Raw genomic sequence first — 20,702 nt, 5'->3', positions numbered from 1 at the left:
AAAATGTGGGGATGATGTGTGTCATATTATTTGACATATTTTTACTGTCTGTTTCAGAAAAAAATTAACAAGTAAAATTGGTGGCCTACATTGTTGATAAATAGCATTTGTTAGACCAACACCATTTTTTTGACATTGACTCCTCGTGTAGGATAGGCTGTTTATGTTTGGATGCAAGGATGCGAAAATATTTCCATTTCAAAACAATGCCGAGCCCAAAGGTTTGTTGGGCTTTTGTGAACCAATCACAAACAGAATTACTTACAACACAAGGATTCAGACATCACCCCACCGAAAGAGTGTATATAGCCGTTTTCTAATACAGATGACATTTCATGTCATCCATTTTAAATGTCCATGTGAACAACACTTTTCATTCATCTGTGAAATTTACTTAGCTTGTTTTCACCATAAAAATGTTGTTGAATTTGCTCATTTAATTGATTAACGACAGCAAAGCTACAAAATAACATTTATGTCATTTTGTCGAGTGGTTGCACAAAATAAAATAATCTGAATCCAGATACATTTTAAAGTAGATGTATCGTCTACTGGAGTGGTCTGGCTGGGTACATTTTTATGTCAGTTGCAGCAGCATTTTTTTTCTCAGTATAATAATAATAATAATAATAATAATAATAATACATTTTATTTATAAGCGCCTTTCAAGACACCCAAGGACACTTTACAATAACAAAAACAATTAAACACAACACGGGTTGATTTGTAGACTATACACGTTGAATTTACTACATACATCGATTTAAAAATGTATGTAATGGAGCGAGATGATTTTATTTTGTGCAACCACCTGGCGAACTCAAATTCAACATCGGGTTTGTTTCCGGTGTATCATCAGTGTTTAGAGCATACGATATTTATTAATCTAGTTCTAATCAGTGATGCAGTAATTCACTGCGTCAAATAGCAATTTATATTCCAATCGCACTTGACAAATGACAGACGAACGCTAATGGGACCATGCGTATGTAATTTTATTTCGACGCCAATGGAGCTATTGGAGGTTACTGGGACAAGTATTCACGGCTATCACTGAGGATAATGTATTTTTTTTCACTGACGCTAAAGTTGCGTTGAACTTCGATAAAGTCAAAGAGGGATTTCATCCATGTGATGAGTGAGGAGTCGAAGCCGCATGTTGCGACTATCTGTGATTTAATTCAATTACTTATACGGGAACTCGACTCTTAGAGACTGTTTCAATTCCATGGGTACATTGAGCGTACTGCGTAGTGCGCTTCAACGTGTTTTTTTTTAAATAAATCTTTTTGATGAGGATGTCACAAAGGGAACGCGAAAGAGCATTGCGAGACACTTCCTATTTCCGCGTCTCCTACTGTCACCCAAACGTGCCGCTCCCATGGTAACGAAAAAACTGCAGTTTGACTGAGGACCACACGACAGCCGTACAATGTCTGCTTTCGTCAACTGTCTTTCTGAAGAAGACCAGGAGTTCTACGAAATCAAAAACGCAGCTGCGGAGTTTTACCGGGCGAACAGAGTGCCCGAGGAGCTTGAGAAAGCCCTGGGAGAGCTTTTCTTCCAGAACCCCGAGGACGTCCACGGTTACCTGGTGCATTAAACTTTACTTCCTGATATTTAGCATACGTAGACAGTATTCAGCCAACCTTATTTTATGTACGCACTTTTCTTTTATTGTTAATTCGGTGACGTACAAAACGAGCTACAACGGTATGTTTACGTGAATTTACAGGCGGCGAAGGCCTATTTATGTAGCCTATACATTCTGATTTTCTGTGCGTAATGCATATTTAAGAGAACAGTCCACAGAAATTACTGTCGCTGTATTTGACGTAAAATGTTTAAAAAATATTAGGTATAGCAATCACTTGAACGGGACCTTAATATTTCAAGTTCATACAATACCTTAATCCCCTTTTGTTTTTACAGGTTAGACATATTTTAGTGCTTTCTACATGCGTTGTCCTCGGGGAGGACGTTAAGCATATCGTGGTAGAAGTGAGAAAATTTTAAATCACAATTTTAGAACCATGATACTTAAATAATTCCACAGCCACGATAAAATTCACACTTTATTCCAACACCATCATTGCCCACAACAACAACAAAATCTGATTAGTTTATCACGCATCTTTCTTTACTATTTACAGTATGTTCATTATTTGCATCTATGTGTTCTGTGCATGCATTTTCTATTTGTATTTGCTGTACTCTTCCTGAATATTCATATTTGAATGAGTTTTCCCCAATCACTGACTCCCTAGGCAAACTATTTCACAAACCGCTCATCGCAACCACTTATCAGCCGATTGAATGGAAAGGAGGTCTATGATTCAAGAGGGCAACTGTGTGCTGAGGCTGAAGTGTTTTGCATCATCTGCAATAAGGAAAAGGTAAAACTCAATAAATAAGACACAATGCCTTAAAATATTGCACCCCATCCCGATTTCCGAGTCTTTGCATATTTCTCAAATTTAAATGTTCAGTTTATCACGCTAGTTTTTATACTTCACAAAGATAACCTAAGTTCAGTTATTATAAAGTGCAGTTTCGCAATGATCGCAAAAAAACCCTCAGAACCTTTTGGCCCAATGTTGATAAAATAATTGCTCCCTGAACCTAATGTATAGTAACTGCTTCTTCCACCCTTGGCCGCAATCATTTAAATCAAGAGTCCTTTGCATCCATGTGGAAGGATTCTACTCCAAAACTTCTCTTTTTTTTGTTGTTGTTGTTTTTTTTTTTGTTTTAAGCCACTTAGTGGTCGATTTGCGGGTGAGCTCTAGGTCATTCTCCTGCAGCCTAATCCACCAGCACTTGAGATTGAGGGGGAGAGGGTGGGGGGGGGGGGGGGGGATTGACGTCCAGCCATTTGTCTGTAATATTTCCTAGTAGACAAGAGAAATAACTGCTCATTTCATCACAGCAATTTATCCAGGACTTGAAATAGCAAACCAACTATCATACTACCACAACCATATTTGACTGGTGGCATGGTGTTCAGTAGAGATGGGTGTGTAAATTTGGTCGGTCTGCCACCTGTTTGTCATCGTCGGACCATCATTATTTTAACCACGCTTCCATCAAAGCTAAATTACAATTAGTCACCACTATTTTAGAAGGTCAGACCTTGATTGATTGATTGATTGATTGATTGATTTGATTTTTAAAGGATTTTAGATTCTTCTTCTTTGGGGACGTGGCACAAGGATGCACATTTCTTCACACGCCAGTTTACATGGGCATATACTTTGAGCCCGATTAGAAATAAAACACAGGAGTGCAAGTACAATTTATGTGCCAATGAACATGTGCCAGCAGGTGGTGTTTTGAACCCGAGGTTTTGCTTCATTCTTTCACGTGAAGGGTTCAAGTTCTCTGGTGTATGTTTTATTATTATTATTATTATTTGTATTTTTGTTTTTGACGTTTATGATTTCTTGCAGCCAATTGGGAGTTGTAAACAAGCCGTTTTGTTTCACGACTTTAACGAAGAATCAAACACTAGTAGCTGGGTTTACTGGAGCTATGTATTTGGATTCGAATATATCCGAGTGACGTAACTAGTTTTAATTTTATCAGCGATTTTTAAATTAAGTCTCAGGTTTTGTTTTAATCGCGCCTGTTCGATTAAAAAACAAAATCATATTTAGTCAACCTCAGCCTGTTTTTTCAAGTTTTACTTGAAGTAGAGCATTTTAGCCTTTATTTTGATCAAAGAAAACATCATTTTATTCGTCTGGTTTTAGTCAGCCAAAACTGTGAACATTTGACCCTTTTACATTTTTTTTGTGCACCGATAATGTTGAACATTTCCATCTGATCAAAAATGATTTCACAGAACATTTTCTTTCATCTTTTTGGTGAAAAACAACACAATTTTAATGAATACATCCAGAAATTGAGCATTTTTTGTCAAAGTTTGCATATTTATTCTATTTCGATATAGTCCGTTTCAAACTCATACTAAAATCATAACTATGCCATTTTATGCAAAAATAATTGCAGGCATTTTTATGTTCGTACACATTTATTTCGATTAATACTGATGCCAATTCAAATCAAATGTCCCTGTGATGGTTCTGTGAAGACAAGCATTTTACCAAATAAATACATCGGATTGCAAACTCCTGTCCCGGTTATGTGGTTACCCTGCTATGGGAAGTCATTTGAAGTAAGTTTGGCTGGCTTTTCGGTGTGCTTTCAGCTGAATATGATTACCGTCGAACCTCGTTACAACGTACTTTGAGGAACATAATGCATCTGTACATTATAATGATAGTTTGTCAACATTTCCAATAAAATAGCCATCAACTACAATTTCTGATAAAGTATGAACATTTATTGATGTAAAAACATGACCATGTAATGCAGTATAATCATGTTTAGCAAAAGAAAAGTGTCTTCTCCAGTTTAATCGTTGACTTTGCCAATTCGTAGTCTCTGATGAGCTTTGTCTGGGAGACTCTTTCGAAAGTAGACAATTTCCGCCTTCGTAGGCAGCGAGATTTACTCCCATAGACGATGCAACAGCTTTGATCGCAAGCTGCACTTACAGACTCCTGATCGTGAACAACTTCCGGTGATGCAGGTCATGCGCAACCGTAGTTTAAAGGTGATTTTTTAAAAATAGTATTTGTGAAAGTGAGACTCATAGGATGCTACGGGTGCAGTGTGCACTAACACAAAAATACATCATATGAGACACACAAATGTTTTTGGTTGGGTTTTTTTTTTCTCTCAACACCCCTCGCGATTGACTTGGGACCAGTCCGCGAGCTACCGGTCGATCACGATCGACGTATTGGGCACCCTTGCTCTAAATTGTCCCGAGGTGTCATTTGGAGTGCAAATACATGTAGTGTTTTGTTTTTGTGTGCCCTGCAATTGGCTGGCAACCAGTTCAGGGTCTACTCCACTTACTGCTCATAGATGGCTGGGATAGGCTCCAGCATACCCACGATAAATCAGTTCAGAAAATGGAGGCATGTACGTTGAGGAACATTGTCCTTTCAACTGTTCGACTATTTTCACACAAAGTTGTTCACAAAGTCGTGAACATGTCTCTTTCCTTGTGAATGACTGAGAAATTCATGCAAGCTCCTTCTATAGCTCCTTTTATACCCAATCATGGCGCCCACCTGTTCCCAGTGAGCCTGCTCAGCTGTGGGATGTTCCAAACAAGTGTTTGATGAGCTTTTATCAGTCTTTTTTGCCAACGGTCCGCGCTTTTTTGGAATATGTTGCAGCCATACAATTCTTATGTGCATTGCTAAAAACAAAGTTTATCAGTTTAATTATTTAACATTTTGTCTTCGTAGGGTATTCAATTGAATCTAGGTTGAACATGATGTGCAAATCATTGATTTTTATTGATGTTCAACACAGCGTCCCAACTTCATTTTAATTGGGTTTGTACGGTACGAGTTACTGCTATTGTTTGGTGCGTTGAAATGTTTTTATGGATGTTTGGAAGCCCTGCTGTGTCAGTGGTCATTGAACGCACCACGAGTCTGAGAACTGCCGAACACGAGTGAGAAGAATACTTGCTTTCCGGAAAGTTCCATGCAGCTATTGATTGTAAAATAAAAGCACTTTTTTTTTTTCCAAACCTTAAATGAATACAAGCAAGTCAAGTCCCACCACTTTGAGTCAATGTGTGCGCGGTCTCGAGGCACGGGATACAATTTTTTCCAGGGGTAACTTTTGGCACAACAGCTGATTACCCGAGAAGGAGGAGGCGACAGACAGGATTTGAGAAGGACATACCGCATTGCCCCGAATATAAGACGGCCCTGATTATAAGACAACCCCCTTTTTTTCAAGACTCAAATTTCAAAAAATACTTTTTCAACACCAAATTATTATTTTTTTTACATAAAATAATTACAGTACATCTGAAACAAATGATTTTAACAATGTATTTGAGAGAAAAAGCTTGTTATTTTGCCTCATTCAAATCTCAATATCTGAACATTTAAATCCGTAAACTAAAGTGCAATCACATTTGTAAATGAATGGCTTCTGGTGTTTGAAATGTAAATTACATCATAACTTCTACTCATCTGCCGGTTACCCTGGCCGATCTTCGACCCACTTTTCTCCAGATTGTCGCTACATTTCTCTATTTTCTGTTATCTCTTCTCTTTTCTTTCTTACCGCTATTTTTTATTTTTCTTCTTTGTGCTACCTTTATTTGTAATTTTATTCTTCGTGACAGCGGTTTACTTTGGCATGGGGAGTCAAGTTCAGCATTTGCGTCAATGATATCTGGCGTCATCTAGCGTTGTGAATGGGTATAACGTCTAGACCCCGAATATAAGACGATCCCCGCTTTTTCAGTCTTACTGTATTTCAATATTTCAATGCAAAAAACACCATCTTAAATTCGGGTCAATACGGTAGATTTTACCCCAGTCTTTATTTAAATAACAATATTTTCAATCTCATCTTCCTTAGTCCATGAAACTGCACTCAGTTGTTGTTTAGTAATGGAGGTTTAGTCTCGTCTAGTTTTCATCCAGTGAAAATGCCTTAACGAAAACATTTTCATTTCGTTTTCGCGAACAGCCCAGTGTGTCATGATATACAATACAATACATGCTGATTTATATAGCGCTTTCACAACAGCGGCAGCTGTAACAAAGCGCTTTACAAAACAGTGAACATAAAGTAAAATAATAAACACAACACATAACATAAAACACGGACAGTCGTGCAGTCCTAACCACTTTTCCGTCACACGCTTTGTTGTTTGAAGCGGTTTGAGATGAAAGAGGAGAGAATCAAAGTGTCCTTTAACCAGTGGATCAGAGACGTCATGCTCAAAACGTGCACACGTCGGCTACAAGCTAAGTGTCAAAGTCAACAAGAAGCTGTAGCATTCATTGACGGAAAAAGAGATTGGTTCACTTCTCCTGTCCCATGGAAATCCATTTCAATTCCAAGCGGCGACTCACGGTTCCAAATACGCATCGGCGCTCTTCGCCAACGCTCCTCTCTCCTCATCCTCAACTTCAGCAGCCATCCATCCAGCCGCACCAACGCCAACTGTCCAACAGCGCTGACATAGCCACTGAACAAATCGGGGTTGTGAAAAATGCTGCCCATTACTGGCGCAAAAAACACAAGCGCCCCAGGTCTGTCCAGCACCGACAGTCAATGGCGCCGACATTCCTCCCAATCAAAATCTGTGCTGGTACAGGCGTGCTGCCGAGAAGGCGCAACCACCAAGCACAGATACTGCTCCTTTGACGAATGTCGTGGCCAAAAAGGGCTGAAAACAGTCCATATCAGGTCCACACAATGAAACAACAAACAACATGTGACAAAACAAAAGACAAAAACAGCAAAAAAGAACAAAAAAGCAAGGCTCTTGAAGAGCACTTGCCGAAGGCTGCCTACTCGGGCGCCATCTTGGAAATATATATATATATATATATATATATATATATATATGTGTATATGTATATATATTATATAATATATATGTATATATATGAGCACTCCATGAGCGCCTAGCAGTACAAATGAACCAGCTGCTGAGGGATGGGACTCACCCAGAATGGCTAACCGCAGGGCGAACGATCCTGATCATGAAGGATCCCTCGAAGGGTGCAGTTCCATCCAACTATCGGCCAATAACCTGTCTCTCCACAACATGGAAGCTCATGTCAGGCATCATTGCGGCTAAGATAAGTGGACACATGGATCAATACATGAGCGAAGCACAGAAGGGCATTGGTAGAGACACCAGAGGAGCCAAACATCAGCTCCTGGTTGACAGAACAGTCGCACAAGACTGCAGGTCCCGACGTACCAACCTGTGCACAGCTTGGATTGATTACAAGAAAGCCTATGACTCGATGCCACATACATGGATCACTGAATGCTTGGAGTTGTATAAGGTGAACAGGACCCTAAGAGCCTTCATTGCAAACTCGATGAGGATGTGGAAAACCACACTTGAAGCCAATGGCAAGCCACTTACCCAAGTGTCCATCAAATGTGGCATATACCAAGGTGATGCACTCTCCCCACTGCTGTTCTGCATAGGACTGAACCCCCTAAGCCAAGTAATCACCAAGACAGGCTATGGATACCGCCTCAGAAATGGAGCTACAATCAGTCACCTCCTCTACATGGATGACATAAAGCTGTATGCTAAGAGCGAAAGGGACATAGATTCCCTGATCCACACAACCAGGATCTACAGCAGCGACATCGGGATGTCATTCGGGCTTGAGAAATGTAGTCGGATGGTGACTCGGAGAGGAAAGGTAGTCCGCACTGATGGGGTCTCACTCCCAGAAGGAACAATAGCAGACATTGAGGACAGCTACAAGTACCTTGGTATACCACAAGCCAATGGCAACCTCGAACTGGCAACAAGGAAAGCGGCTACGGCCAAATATCTCCAGCGAGTGAGGCAAGTCCTAAGAAGCCAGCTCAATGGCAAGAATAAGACCCGGGCAATAAACAGCTATGCCCTGCCAGTGATCAGATACCCTGCAGGAATAATAAGGTGGCCAAAGGAAGAGATTCAGACCACGGACGTTAAGACCCGAAAGCTCCTAACCATGCATGGAGGGTTCCATCCCAAATCCAGCACCCTGAGACTGTACGCAAGCCGAAAGGAAGGAGGCCGGGGACTAGTGAGTGTGAGAGCCACTGTCCAGGATGAAACATCCAAGCTCCATGAATACATCAAGGAGAAGGCTCCAACGGATGACGTACTCAGAGAATGTCTCAGACAATGGGGAACAGAAGATGAGGCGCTGAAAGAGGGACCATCATGGGAGGACAAGCCCCTACACGGGATGTACCACCGGACCATAACTGAAGTGGCTGATCTCAAGAAGTCCTGTCAGTGGCTAGAGAGGGCTGGCCTGAAGGACAGCACAGAGGCACTCATCCTGGCTGCTCAGGAACAGGCCTTGAGCACCAGAGCCATCGAGGCCCAGATATACCACACCAGACAAGACCCAAGGTGTAGGTTGTGCAAAGAGGCACCTGAGACGATCCAACACATAACTGCAGGGTGTAAGATGCTGGCAGGGAAAGCCTACATGGAACGCCATAACCAGGTGGCTGGCATAGTCTACCGAAACATCTGTGCGGAGTATGGACTGGAAACCCCAAGGTCAAAATGGGAAACACCTCCGAAGGTGGTGGAGAATGACAGAGCGAAGATCCTGTGGGACTTCCAGATCCAGACTGACAAGATGGTAATGGCGAACCAACCAGATATCGTGATCATAGATAAAGGGCAGAGGAAAGCCGTTGTAGTGGATGTAGCGGTCCCAAGTGATGGAAACATCAGGAAGAAGGAACATGAGAAACTCGAGAAATACCAAGGGCTCAGAGAGGAGCTGGAGAGAGCCTGGAAGGTAAAGGTGACAGTCGTGCCTGTGGTAGTCGGAGCACTCGGGGCAGTGACCCCCAAACTAGATGAGTGGTTGCAACAGATCCCTGGAACAACATCGGACATCTCAGTCCAGAAATGTGCAGTGCTGGGAACAGCAAGGATACTGCGCAGAACCCTCAAGCTTCCTGGCCTCTGGTAGAGGACCCGAGCTGAATGAGGGACGGACACCACCCGAGGGGTGAGATGAGGATTTTTTTTTTTTGTATATATATATATATATATATATATATATATATATATATATATATATATATATGTAACAACTCACCAGGTCGAAATAGACACAAAGTACATAATTTTCACCAGAGCATTTTATAATTTGGTCAAATTAGTTTATTTTATTTCATCTTGTTTAAATGAAAGTTACTGTCAAAATAAAAAAAATCTTGATGCAATAAACACATTTTCAGTGCTTTTATGGGTTTAAAGCCTAAAAATGGGTAGGTACGGACCTTAACAACTAGAGTTCAAAGGACTAATTTTATTTATTTCTAGAGGACGTCCTCTGCCGCCATTTCAAGCCATCTTGGGCAAAAGGAGACTTTCTCAAACTGGCAAGCAAAAAGTGAGGAGAGAGCGCACCATGTCATGACTGCTGTCCAGTGGATAGCTGAACCTCTGAATCTCATGCTGAAAGGACAGACCCCTTGCGACCAATCAGAAGTTGACCAGAAACTCAGGTAGAATACAGCTGTTGTCCGTCTGTCAAGTTACATCTGCAATGCCACTTTCAGTTCAAAAATGGCTTGCTTATCAGTGCTGTTTTAAACTTTTAACAATCATTTTGTTTAAAAGCAAAAAAGAGCCACCATTTAAAAACTGAATGTACCATTTGTCCAGTCTCATAAAAATCCAGTTTACGTGGCTGTTTAAAATGACCTAGTATTTTTTCCCCATATGCATTTTTAACTGTTTTACAGAGATCATGGAGTTCAAAACAAGAAAGTGCAAATCCTACTCACAAATCGATAATATGCACTTTGGGTTTAAGCACCAGAACACTATTGTGTGGAAGCAATTGGCCAAAATTAAATGCTAGCAGGCGGCCCGGTAGTCCAGTGGTTAGCACGTCGGCTTCACAGTGCAGAGGACATTGCACTGTGACATTCGATTCCAGCTCCGTCCTCCCTGTGTGGAGTTTGCATGTTCTTCCCGGGCCTGCGTGGGTTTTCTCTGGGTGCTCCTCCCACATTCCCAAAACATGCGTGGCAGGCTGATTGAACACTCTAAATTGTCCCTCGGTGTGAGTGTGAGCGTGGATGGTTGTTCGTCTCTGTGTGCCCTGTGATTGGCTGGCAACCGATTCAGGGTGTCCCCCGCCTACTGACCGGAGACAGCTGGGATAGGCTCCCGCACCCCCTAGTGAGGATCAAGCGGTTCGGAAGATGAATGAATGAATGAATGATAAATGCTAGCATTTAAAAAAGGATCTTACACACATATTACAATTGTTCTGTTAAAGGAAGAAAAACCCACACAAGTCACTGCAGTAATGAATCAAAAACAACAACAATTACATTTGCGAAAATCAGGCGTTGCTTGGCATTCCAACAGAATATTTTCAAACAGAAAACTATGAAAGAACCCTGGACAAAATGTTGGTACCCTTAACTCTCTGCACATCTCAAATCAAATAACTTCTTTAAATCTCTGAACCACTTATTGTGCGCAAAACCCCTCCGGCTATCTGTGGTTTGCCTTCTCTAGATGTCATTTAGATTCTTCCATAGATGTTGAAAAACATTCACAGTTGATCAGAAACTTTTTTTGAATCGTACAAAGTTTTGTTCTTAGACATTCTTGAGTGTTTCTAGCTATCGGGTAACATTTGTGGCGAGATTAACATATTCATTTGATTGTTAGAAATGAGATGCAAAATAACGTTCATGTAGTATAAATTAATCGAAAATTTGAGTAATTTCTTCAAGAACGTCAACAGATCCGTTAAGCGTATGCATACTATAGTTTTAATAATTCAGGGGCAGTTTAAGGGGCTCAGTAACCATCGCTACATCTGAGTATTGAAACCAGTATTTTGTAAAAACTGTTTTTGTGGCAGCACGGTGGTCGACTGATAAGTACACCGGCCTCACAGTAGAGGTGCAGGGTTCGATTCCAGCTCCCTCCTTCCTGCGTGGACTTTGCATGTTATGCCCCATGCCTGCGTGGGTTTTCTCTGGGTACTCTGGTTTCCTCCCACATTCCAAAGACATGCAACTCTAGGTTAATTGGACACCATTTCCGATTCGTTTTATCCTCACAAGGGTCGCGGGGGGTGCTGGAGCCTATCCCAGCTGTCTTTGGGCAGTAAGTGGGGGACACCCTGAACCGGTGGCCAGCCAAGTGCTGCACTCGCTCGTCTTTGAGTGGAACCAATATAAGTAAGTGATGGGAGACCGCACCTCAGAACAGCCTTCATTGATCATTGACAGATTGAACCAGCTGCTGCAGAATGATCACAGATTGATTGTGCGAATAACAGCTGAGGATATCTGCCTCAACAAGGAGTCACCTTGGTGTAGGAGATGGGGATGCAAGTGGGTGTCAAGCTGGTGCCCAATTATTTTATCGGACAGCCAGAAGACATACTGGGTCAATGTTTGTCAACTTGCTTGAGATGACCAGACAAGACATCAACAATCTCCTGTTGTGTGACAAAACACGATACCATGGTGCTACACAAAAGCCTACAAAAAAAGCACGGAAAGAAATTAACGCAATTGTAGCAGAATAATGGTGAGATACTGTGGAACACGATGACATATTGTAAGTAATCAGCAATGGTAAGCCATTGATTAGGGTACCTAGTAGAATTAAATGGACATGGCAGCATGTAGAGGCGTAGATCTTTTTGGACAAAAAATATTTCTATACCGTATATAACATCCAAATGCAGGCCTGACAGACCACGATTGACATTGAATCTCTTCCACAATGTTGTTTCCAATGTTACATTTCATAAATTGGTGACATAAGAATAATTTCCCTCAGATTCACGACAAAGTATAAAAGGCCTTTTTACACTTCCCGCGCTCACACGGGTGACATCGGCCGCATTGCAACACGCGCCTTGGTGTCACGCGGCACCTCGGTGGCCGCTCTGCAACACCTGCCTTGCACACGCAACAAATTGCCGCCACGCGTAGGATGTCGCGTGCATCATCTCACGATTGTTCACCGCTTAGTCACATACTGTGATGAAAGCTACCGGAATTGGCTATAAAATGCAAAGGAAATTCCACCCTGTGGTGTCTTTGCCAAATATCAGCCGAAGCGACACCAAAGATTTGCAGTGAAACTGCAGCACATTTTCAAAACGATGCGTGTATGTTGGCCGCGAGTAAAAAGGCAAACCGCACCGTGACATTGCTGCAGTGACATCTGTATTATGAGTCTCCGCTGGCCAAGAAGGCATCTTCAAGCATTTGGATTCAATGTTGTCAGTCACTTCTGAAATTAAAAGCAAACCAAAAAAAAAAAAAACGCAAAAGAGAAACATTCCTATTCCTCTGTCATTTCACGCCAGCACACCTGCAGAGCTCTTTCCTGGTTGCACTGTATCTCTTTCTGTTCCTAAACTGATTTCTTTTTTGACCCCGGGTCCCAATTTACACATGAAAGACTAAATGCAGAATGTGATCACTACATGGTTTGTGAGGGTGAATTGTAAAATGTTCAATGTGAAAGCAAAACAAAAATAACCGGCTTTGTGGTCATTCTTTCATATCTGTACATCGCACAGCAATTTCTTCATGGCCCGCCAGCAGGAGGAGAAAGAAATGAAGGAAAAGGAGGAGAGTCCTTCTTCTGGTGAACAGGAGGTTGAAATACCGTCCCCGCCACCTGAAAAGAAGAAAGAAAAGAAGGCTGATAAAAGTAATGAATAGTTTTCACATTTTGGTCACCTTATACTGTATAGCTGACAGGACATGCTAGAATATGTTAGGCACTTCAAAAAAACTATTTAGTATTTGTATTATTTTGCCAATCCTAGTCGCAACCCTCATTTGCATCAAAATCAGGGCGGTCGGAGGCGCAGTAGACACAAGAAGCTATCTTCGTGCCTGACATTGCAGAAACAGAAATAGACTCGCTATGGTCCATGCATGACATTGGCAGGTAAAATGCGAGCTCTCCCCTTGCTGATGATACAGGCGCAATTGGAGCTATCAAGACACGGATCATGCTTCTGTATTTATTAATAAAATACCACGACATCCATCACACACATTCATGAAGTTCTGCCTGTACCTCGATCACGAAAATTGCATGAGACCACTTGGTCTATCACTCCTCTTAGCCAGCCCAAAATTTAGTCTACTTTTTGTCACCAAATTTGCACATGCGCTTATGGGCAGGACAGAAATGCGGCGAGACAGAGCGTGAACTAGACCATTGTCGGCAAGTGCGTCCTGCTTTCTTTTACCAAACTCTCAGATAAATCAAGGATGAGGCAACTCTGTGCGATGGAACGCACAGATAGATGCAATACATCCCCAAACACACCAGACCAGACTTGACCTGGCATGAAAATGAAGTTATGCCATACCAAACTTGGGCCCTTGGTCACAGATATTGTAGTATAGAGTACAATAGTATACGTCAGGGATGGGCGACTTAAATGCTGGATGGTCGGGCAAGGCGCCATGATTTTATTTTTTATTCTCTCCTGGGACAAGGCCGGGGTGGGGTTGCTTGACCGATATGAATGGGGTCTGAAAAAAAAATCTATTTTCATGACTTTCATTTTTTTGCCTAAAGTTGTGTTTATCTATTAGCTACACCAAAAGATCGGTGATTGGCTCATTTCACTGTCAATCAAAACAACATTCCTCACTCAGACAGATCATCCAATCATCATGCAGAGAAACTGAGCGTGCGGGCCAGCCCATAAACGCCCACTGTCTATAGACGCCAAGAGACGCTGAGCGTCCAATGGGCGGGACAAAACCAGCATTTATCCAATGACTCGTCTCGTTTCAATGCATTAGAACAGACGTCACCAACGCGGTGCCCGCGGGCACCAGGTCGCCCGTAAGGACTAGATGAGTCGCCCGCAGGCCTGTTCTAAAAATAGATCAAATAGCAGCACTTACCAGTGAGCTGCCTCTATTTTTTATTATTATTTTTTTTGCTATTGTTGTTTAAATCAGACTTGCATGTAACTTACAAATGACAACATATATATAAAAACACTTAAAATTTAAAATGTTTTTTGTGTTTAATATAAATGAACTCTGACCTAGTATAGTTCATAGCGTTTGTTGCGCTCATACAAACAAGCTAGCAGACAAACAAGCTAGCAGACGCAACGAAACTGAGGAGAAGAGTTACCCCAAAAAATGGCAGAAAAAAGAAAGAAAACATATCATTTTCACGACGAATGGGAGGGAGAGTTTTTTTTTACCACTGTGAAAGGATCCTGCGTGTGTCTCATTTGCGGGGCAACTGTGGCGGTAGCAAAGCGGCACAATGTGGAGAGACATTTCACTACGTGTCACACAAGTTACCACGCTAACTACCCACCGGGCAGCGCACTGCGAGCAGAGAAAGCCCGTGAGTTAAAGGCTGCTTTGTGCAAACGGCAGTCTTTTTTCACTAGACCGGTTAAAAACTCCCAAAAAGCAACCGAAGCCTCGTTTAGAGCTACGCAATTCTTGATTAAGAAAAAGAAGGCATTTACAGACGGGGATGTTGTCAAAGAAGTAATGATGATGACCTTGCATTTTTAACGGACATTACTGGGAAACTGAACAGTTTGAACTGTGAGCTGCAAGGCAAAGGTAAGACTGTTGCCGATATGATAAGTGCTTTAAATGCATTTAAAGCTAAGATGAGCCTTTTCTCTGTGCATTTACAGAGAAAAAAAGTGCTGCACTTTCCCTCTGTGCAGATGGTGCTGAAAGACAATGCTTCTGCATCTGAGGCTTTTGACAAAGTTGCAGAAAAGTACTCTCAGGTCATAAACAGAGTTGGTCAAGAGTTTGAGAACAGGTTTTGTGACCTGGATCAGCTTGAGCCATGTGTGTCGTTCATTTCTAACCCTTTCATGAACGTGGACATATCATGTATTGCTGAGCAGTTAAGTGCAACATTCAGCCTGGATGCTGAACAGGTGGAGATTGAAATTGTAACACTGCAAAATGACCTCCACCTCAAAGCCCATCAGGCTGCACCAAACTTTTGGTGCCTTCTTGACATAGAAAAGTACAGTGGTGTATGCGCAGCAGCTATGAAGGTTGCGAGCCTGTTTGGTTCAACTTATCTTTGTGAATCAGCCTTTTCTGACATGAACTTCATCAAAAACAAACACAGAACACGCCTCACTGATGCACATCTGCAAGACTCACTCAGAGTTGCAGTGTCAAGTTACACACCAGAGTACAACACACTGGTTAACAGCATGCAATGCCAGGCTTCCCACTAATTGACATAGAAACAGATAACAGATTTGGTGTCCAGTTCAAAGTGTGACATGATTTATTTAAAAATTTGAGAGTTGATTTTTGTATTTTACATGAGTTATTATTTGTACAAACATGGTGCAAAGTAATTCATGATTTGTTAAAAAATGTTAGTGGCTAGCTAGTTAAAATGGGATATTGTGATTTCATAATACTGTTGTAGAAGTGATCATTTTCAAATGTTTGAAAAATATAAAAATAAAGTGTTGCATATTGATATTTATCTGTTTCTATATATTTGTTGTGAGAAATCATTAACATGATCAGTGTTTCCACAAAGATAAATATCATTAATTATTAATAATAACATAGAGTTAAAGGTAAATTGAGCAAATTGGCTATTTCTGGCAAATTATTTAAGTGTGTATCAAACTGGTAGCCCTTCACATTAATCAGTGCCCAAGAAGTAGCTCTTGGTTTCAAAAAGGTTGGTGACCCCTGCATTAGAACAACCTACACTCAGCTCTCGAGATGCCCAGCGTCCGCGCTGTCGACGCTCACCATCCACATAGGTTAAAGCACAGTGAAGCTGCGGGAATGAATGAGAAGAGAGTCACGTCATAACCACTAATACGAAGCTGATTCGGAACAAAAGTTGAGCGCGTTGTCGCGCATATTTAGTAAATGACTTGTACACACAATTGTATGTACGCACATTTATTTGATCATTTGTCTTTTGACATTTTAGGGGAAGCTGAGCTTCCCTTGCAGTCTTAGAGTAATCACCTCTGATGTATAGATATGTACACATCACACAAAAAGTTAGAGATATTTGGCTTTCAGGTGAAATGTGTGGAAAATGTTCCCGCTACAGTGATATATATCATTAATGTAGGACATTTAATAGAAGGATGTAGTGGGGATTTCCTCATTTCAAAACAATTCATTGAAACAACAATGGTGGGTACACCACCACAACAAAAAGACATCTCAATAACTTGTCATGTCATTGAGTACCAATTACAGCTTGATGCAACTTTCAGTGTCCTGGCTACTAACGCTGTTTATTTCGGACATTTTTCTTCACAGAAAAAAAAGGCGCTTCAGAGAAGCCATTTTGTCCGGCAGAGCCACCTGAACCAGTGCTACCGGGGTGCTTGGCCATTGGCTCAGTGTCTCTTGCGGTGGCCAAGAGTGGGGCTGAGATCAAGGGCATTCCTCTCTACAAATACATCCGTAACCTAAAGAACCCAGAGGTGAGAGCCTATTGCATAAATTGGCGTCTAATATTAAAATATTTGCCCAAATATGTTTTTTCCCCCCAAAAGAAAACAAAGCGCTGTGTGTTGTGTGTTGGGGTAAAATGTTTAACTGCGATGAAAGTCTTTTTGATGGTCTGTGTGTTTTAACTCCTGTAAACCATCCCAAACTGTGTTGTTCGTTTGCTGTCCCAATGGCATTGATGACAGCACACACATTTATCACAACACCTACTGTTTTTTTTTTATTTAAATTTTTACTGAAGATCAACTTTATTTTGCATGTAAAAATGTCTTCAATATTTGTGCACAGGATCAAGATGGATTTCACATTCCTATCTCCCTGGTAACTTTATTAAGCTGTGGGAAGATGTCTCCCGGAAAACTCAACTTGCTTGAAGAGGTCATACTGATCCCCAATGCAGGACAACAAGTCAAACAAGTACTCAACGCTCCAACCACTCACATAGTTGCCAAGTGTTTTCTCTCTTTGGCTGTCTTGTGAGAGAAGCCAGTTTTCTATTAAGGGGCACCGTTTACCCCAGAGCTAAATAAGCTTGGCGGGCCACCATACTTTTCTCGGATGGATGGATAGATGGCAAACGCTATGACATTGCTGAAATACAAATGACCATGGTTTGTTGAAGTGCAGCTATGATGAGTTATAATGAATTACAATTTTTTTTTTTTGGTCCTTGAAAATGTTTTCACATGAAAATGACCACGAGCACTAAGATGTTTGTGGTCCCGCATTTATTATGTGTGTGTACATGGACAAGTTTGTGTGCATGAGCATTCTCGAATAGGTCACTGCTAAGTAAAAAAATAAAGTTCTGGTAAATAAAATTCTGTGCGTGACTTAGTTGTTGAGGCATTAATATTAAATACAGTATACATTCAGTGAAACACTCCCACGTGCAATGTGTCCATTCCTGCCAGAATTTTTAAATTTGGAAAATTAAGATACATTTTTCAAAATGCAGGGTGGCACGGTGGACTCTTGTTTAGCACGTCTGCCTCACAGTGCAGAGGTGCAGGGTTTGATTCTGGCTCCAGCCTACGTGTGTGGAATTTGCATGTTCTCCCCGTGCCTGCGTGGGTTTTCTCCGGATATAAGCTCCAGCACGCCCGTGACCCTTGTGAGGATTAGTGCCTCAGATAATGGATGGATGGATTTTCAGAATGGAAGCAGGAAAGGAAGGAAATAAGACTATACTCTATGTAGCCAATACTCTATGTAGTGTATATGTTGTGGTGGATGAGCGCGTCCAGGAGCACGGAATCAGTCTACGTTACCAAACTGAAGGGTCGCTCTTCAACCTCAGCCGTTTGAGGAGCAAGCGGGGGACTATGGTCACGACCGTCAGCGAACTCCAGTACGCTGATGACAATGCTGCGGTCTCTAACTCCTCCGGGGGCCTCTAGCTCATCGCGGACGGCTTCGCCGTGGCGTATAGGACCTTTGGCCTCTCCGTCAACACCAAAAAGACAAAGACCCTCCACCTGAACCATCATCCACCCCAAATCACCATAGACGACGAACCCATCGAGCAGGTCTCAGCGTTCCCTTACCTGGGTAGCATTATCCAGCAGGACGCCGGCCTCACGGAGGACCTCACTCACCGTATCCAGGCAGCCCACACAGCCTTTGGACGCCTCGGTCGTCGGGTCTTCAGGAATCACGCCATTTCCACCAACACGAAGATCATGGTGTATAAGTCTGTCGTCCTCCCGACCCTTCTCTATGGCGCAGAATGTTGGACCCTCTATCGGAGCAGCATCAAGAGGCTCGAGAGGTTCCACCAAGGATGACTCCGATCTCTCCTCAACGTTTCCTGGGAGGAGAGATTGACTAATAATGAGATCCTCACCTGGGCTGGCCTCACGAGTATCGAGGCCATGATCACCTTGGCCCAACTGCGGTGGGCCGGCCACGTGCAGCGGATGAGCGACAACCGTCTCCCGAAGCAGCTCTTCTACGCGGAGTTGCTGGAGGGCACCCGTCCCCGCGGAGCCCCGAAAAGACGATTCAAAGACCAGCTAAAGGGTCATCTTCAGCGGTGCCGGATTCCCCCGGCACACTGGGCTGACCTGGCCGCGGATCGGGTGGCCTGGCGTGGGGCTGTCCTGGGTGGGGTCCGGGTCTTCGAGACTCGACGCGTCGCTGCGGAGGAGGACCGGCGAGCGCGGAGTAAGGAGAGGGCCCTGCAACCGCCCGGCCCCCCAACCCACTTCTGTCAATCCTGCGGGCGGGGTTTTCGGGGAAGACTGGGCCTCCACAGTCATCGGAGACACAAACACCAGGAGCCGTCGCCCTGTCCTGGGGGCCGCATTCCTCGATAACGAGGGCCTTCACCGACTGGATATGTTGTGTTCGTATTTGGTGAATGTTGTTAAAAAAACAGTAACAGAGACTGAGTCTTTTTTTTTTATTCTATTAATTTTTTATTTATTCATTCATTCATTCATCTTCCGAGCCGCTTGATCCTCACTACGGTCGCGGGGGTGCTTGAGCCTATCCCAGCTGTCTTTGGGCAGTAGGCGGGGGACACCCTGAATCGGTTGCCAGCCAATCGCAGGGCACACAGAAACGAACAACCATTCGCACTCACACTCACACTCACACCTAGGGACAATTTAGAGTGTTCAATCAGCCTGCCACGCATGTTTTTGGAATGTGGGAGGAAACCGGAGCACCTGGAGAAAACCCACGCAGGCCCGGGGAGAACATGCAAACCCCACACAGGGAGGCCGGAGTTGGAATCGAACCCGGTACCTCTGCACTGTGAAGCCGACGTGCTAACCACTGGACTACCGGGCCACCCTTTATTTATTTATTTTATTCAATATATTTTATTGTTCTACACTTCAGTGCAAATGCTTCATATCCTTGAGAATTGAAATTGCATTAAAAAAGTTGTACTGTACCATTTCAACTCTTGCTCCGTTTGCTAAATGCCAAGCTAGTAGCTGATTAGCAATCGTGCTATTCAACAAATTTGTTACCTTGAGTTCTTTTTGGAGAATAGACAGTCCATACCACCCTCTCCCCTCCATCGGGGAACAAATGGGTCTATACATTTTTTTCCCCCCTGAGGACAAAAACAAGGCACATTTGTAGAAGTCCTCCTTTAACATGACGACAGCTGCTTCTCCCACCTCCCACGACGAACCCGCGCCGAAAAACGGAATCTTGTCAGAAGCATTCAATGATTGGGCAGGGTCTGGTCAGTGACAAACTCGTGTGACATCTTGGCAGGTCAAAAATACAGAACTATATTCATCGGTTTAGTCTGACCGTTGTGAACGCCAAAAAAGTCGTGTAGTTTGACAAGGCCATTAGAGGCAGGCAGCACTCTCAAAGACAGGACATGCGGGTGTGTTTTATATTTGTAGGGCGACCTCCTTTGATATTTGATGATGTGTAGCACGAAGCAGAAGACAGGCTTTTTTTTTCCCTTGAAGTTACGCATCACGGAGCCTCGGGTGGGACGGCTGACCTCCCACTTTCCAAAAACATGCATGGCATGGTAATGCAACACTCGAAATTGTCGCTAGGTGTGAGTGTAAGCACTGAAGTTTGTTCATCTGTGTGTGTCCTGCGATTGG

The 20,702-nt window shown here is 42.7% G+C and overlaps 1 protein-coding gene across 2 annotated transcripts in view; it reads left to right on the top strand.

The window, feature by feature from the left end:
• The first annotated feature begins 1,295 nt into the window (after nucleotides 1-1,295).
• The window catches only part of eno4 (enolase 4), a 37,668-nt gene continuing 18,261 nt past the window's right edge, over nucleotides 1,296-20,702 (top strand). The window contains exons 1-6 of one of the 2 annotated variants that reach the window (XR_007964989.1): nucleotides 1,296-1,594; nucleotides 2,268-2,396; nucleotides 9,926-10,110; nucleotides 13,173-13,306; nucleotides 16,924-17,090; nucleotides 17,407-17,535. Coding sequence is in view for 1 of the 2 variants with exons in the window: in XM_052081083.1 (XP_051937043.1) it covers nucleotides 1,433-1,594; nucleotides 2,268-2,396; nucleotides 9,926-10,110; nucleotides 13,173-13,306; nucleotides 16,924-17,090; nucleotides 17,407-17,535 (906 nt within the window). In the remaining variant the exon portion in view is untranslated. The remainder of the gene's footprint in view (nucleotides 1,595-2,267; nucleotides 2,397-9,925; nucleotides 10,111-13,172; nucleotides 13,307-16,923; nucleotides 17,091-17,406; nucleotides 17,536-20,702) is intronic. The other variant, XM_052081083.1, reaches the window with a different exon arrangement.

Source organism: Hippocampus zosterae, chromosome 11 (genome assembly GCF_025434085.1).
Source record: "Hippocampus zosterae strain Florida chromosome 11, ASM2543408v3, whole genome shotgun sequence".
Taxonomy (NCBI): domain Eukaryota; kingdom Metazoa; phylum Chordata; class Actinopteri; order Syngnathiformes; family Syngnathidae; genus Hippocampus; species Hippocampus zosterae.
The sequence above is the reverse complement of the archived record's forward strand: the minus strand, read 5'-3'. Positions and strand labels throughout refer to the sequence as shown.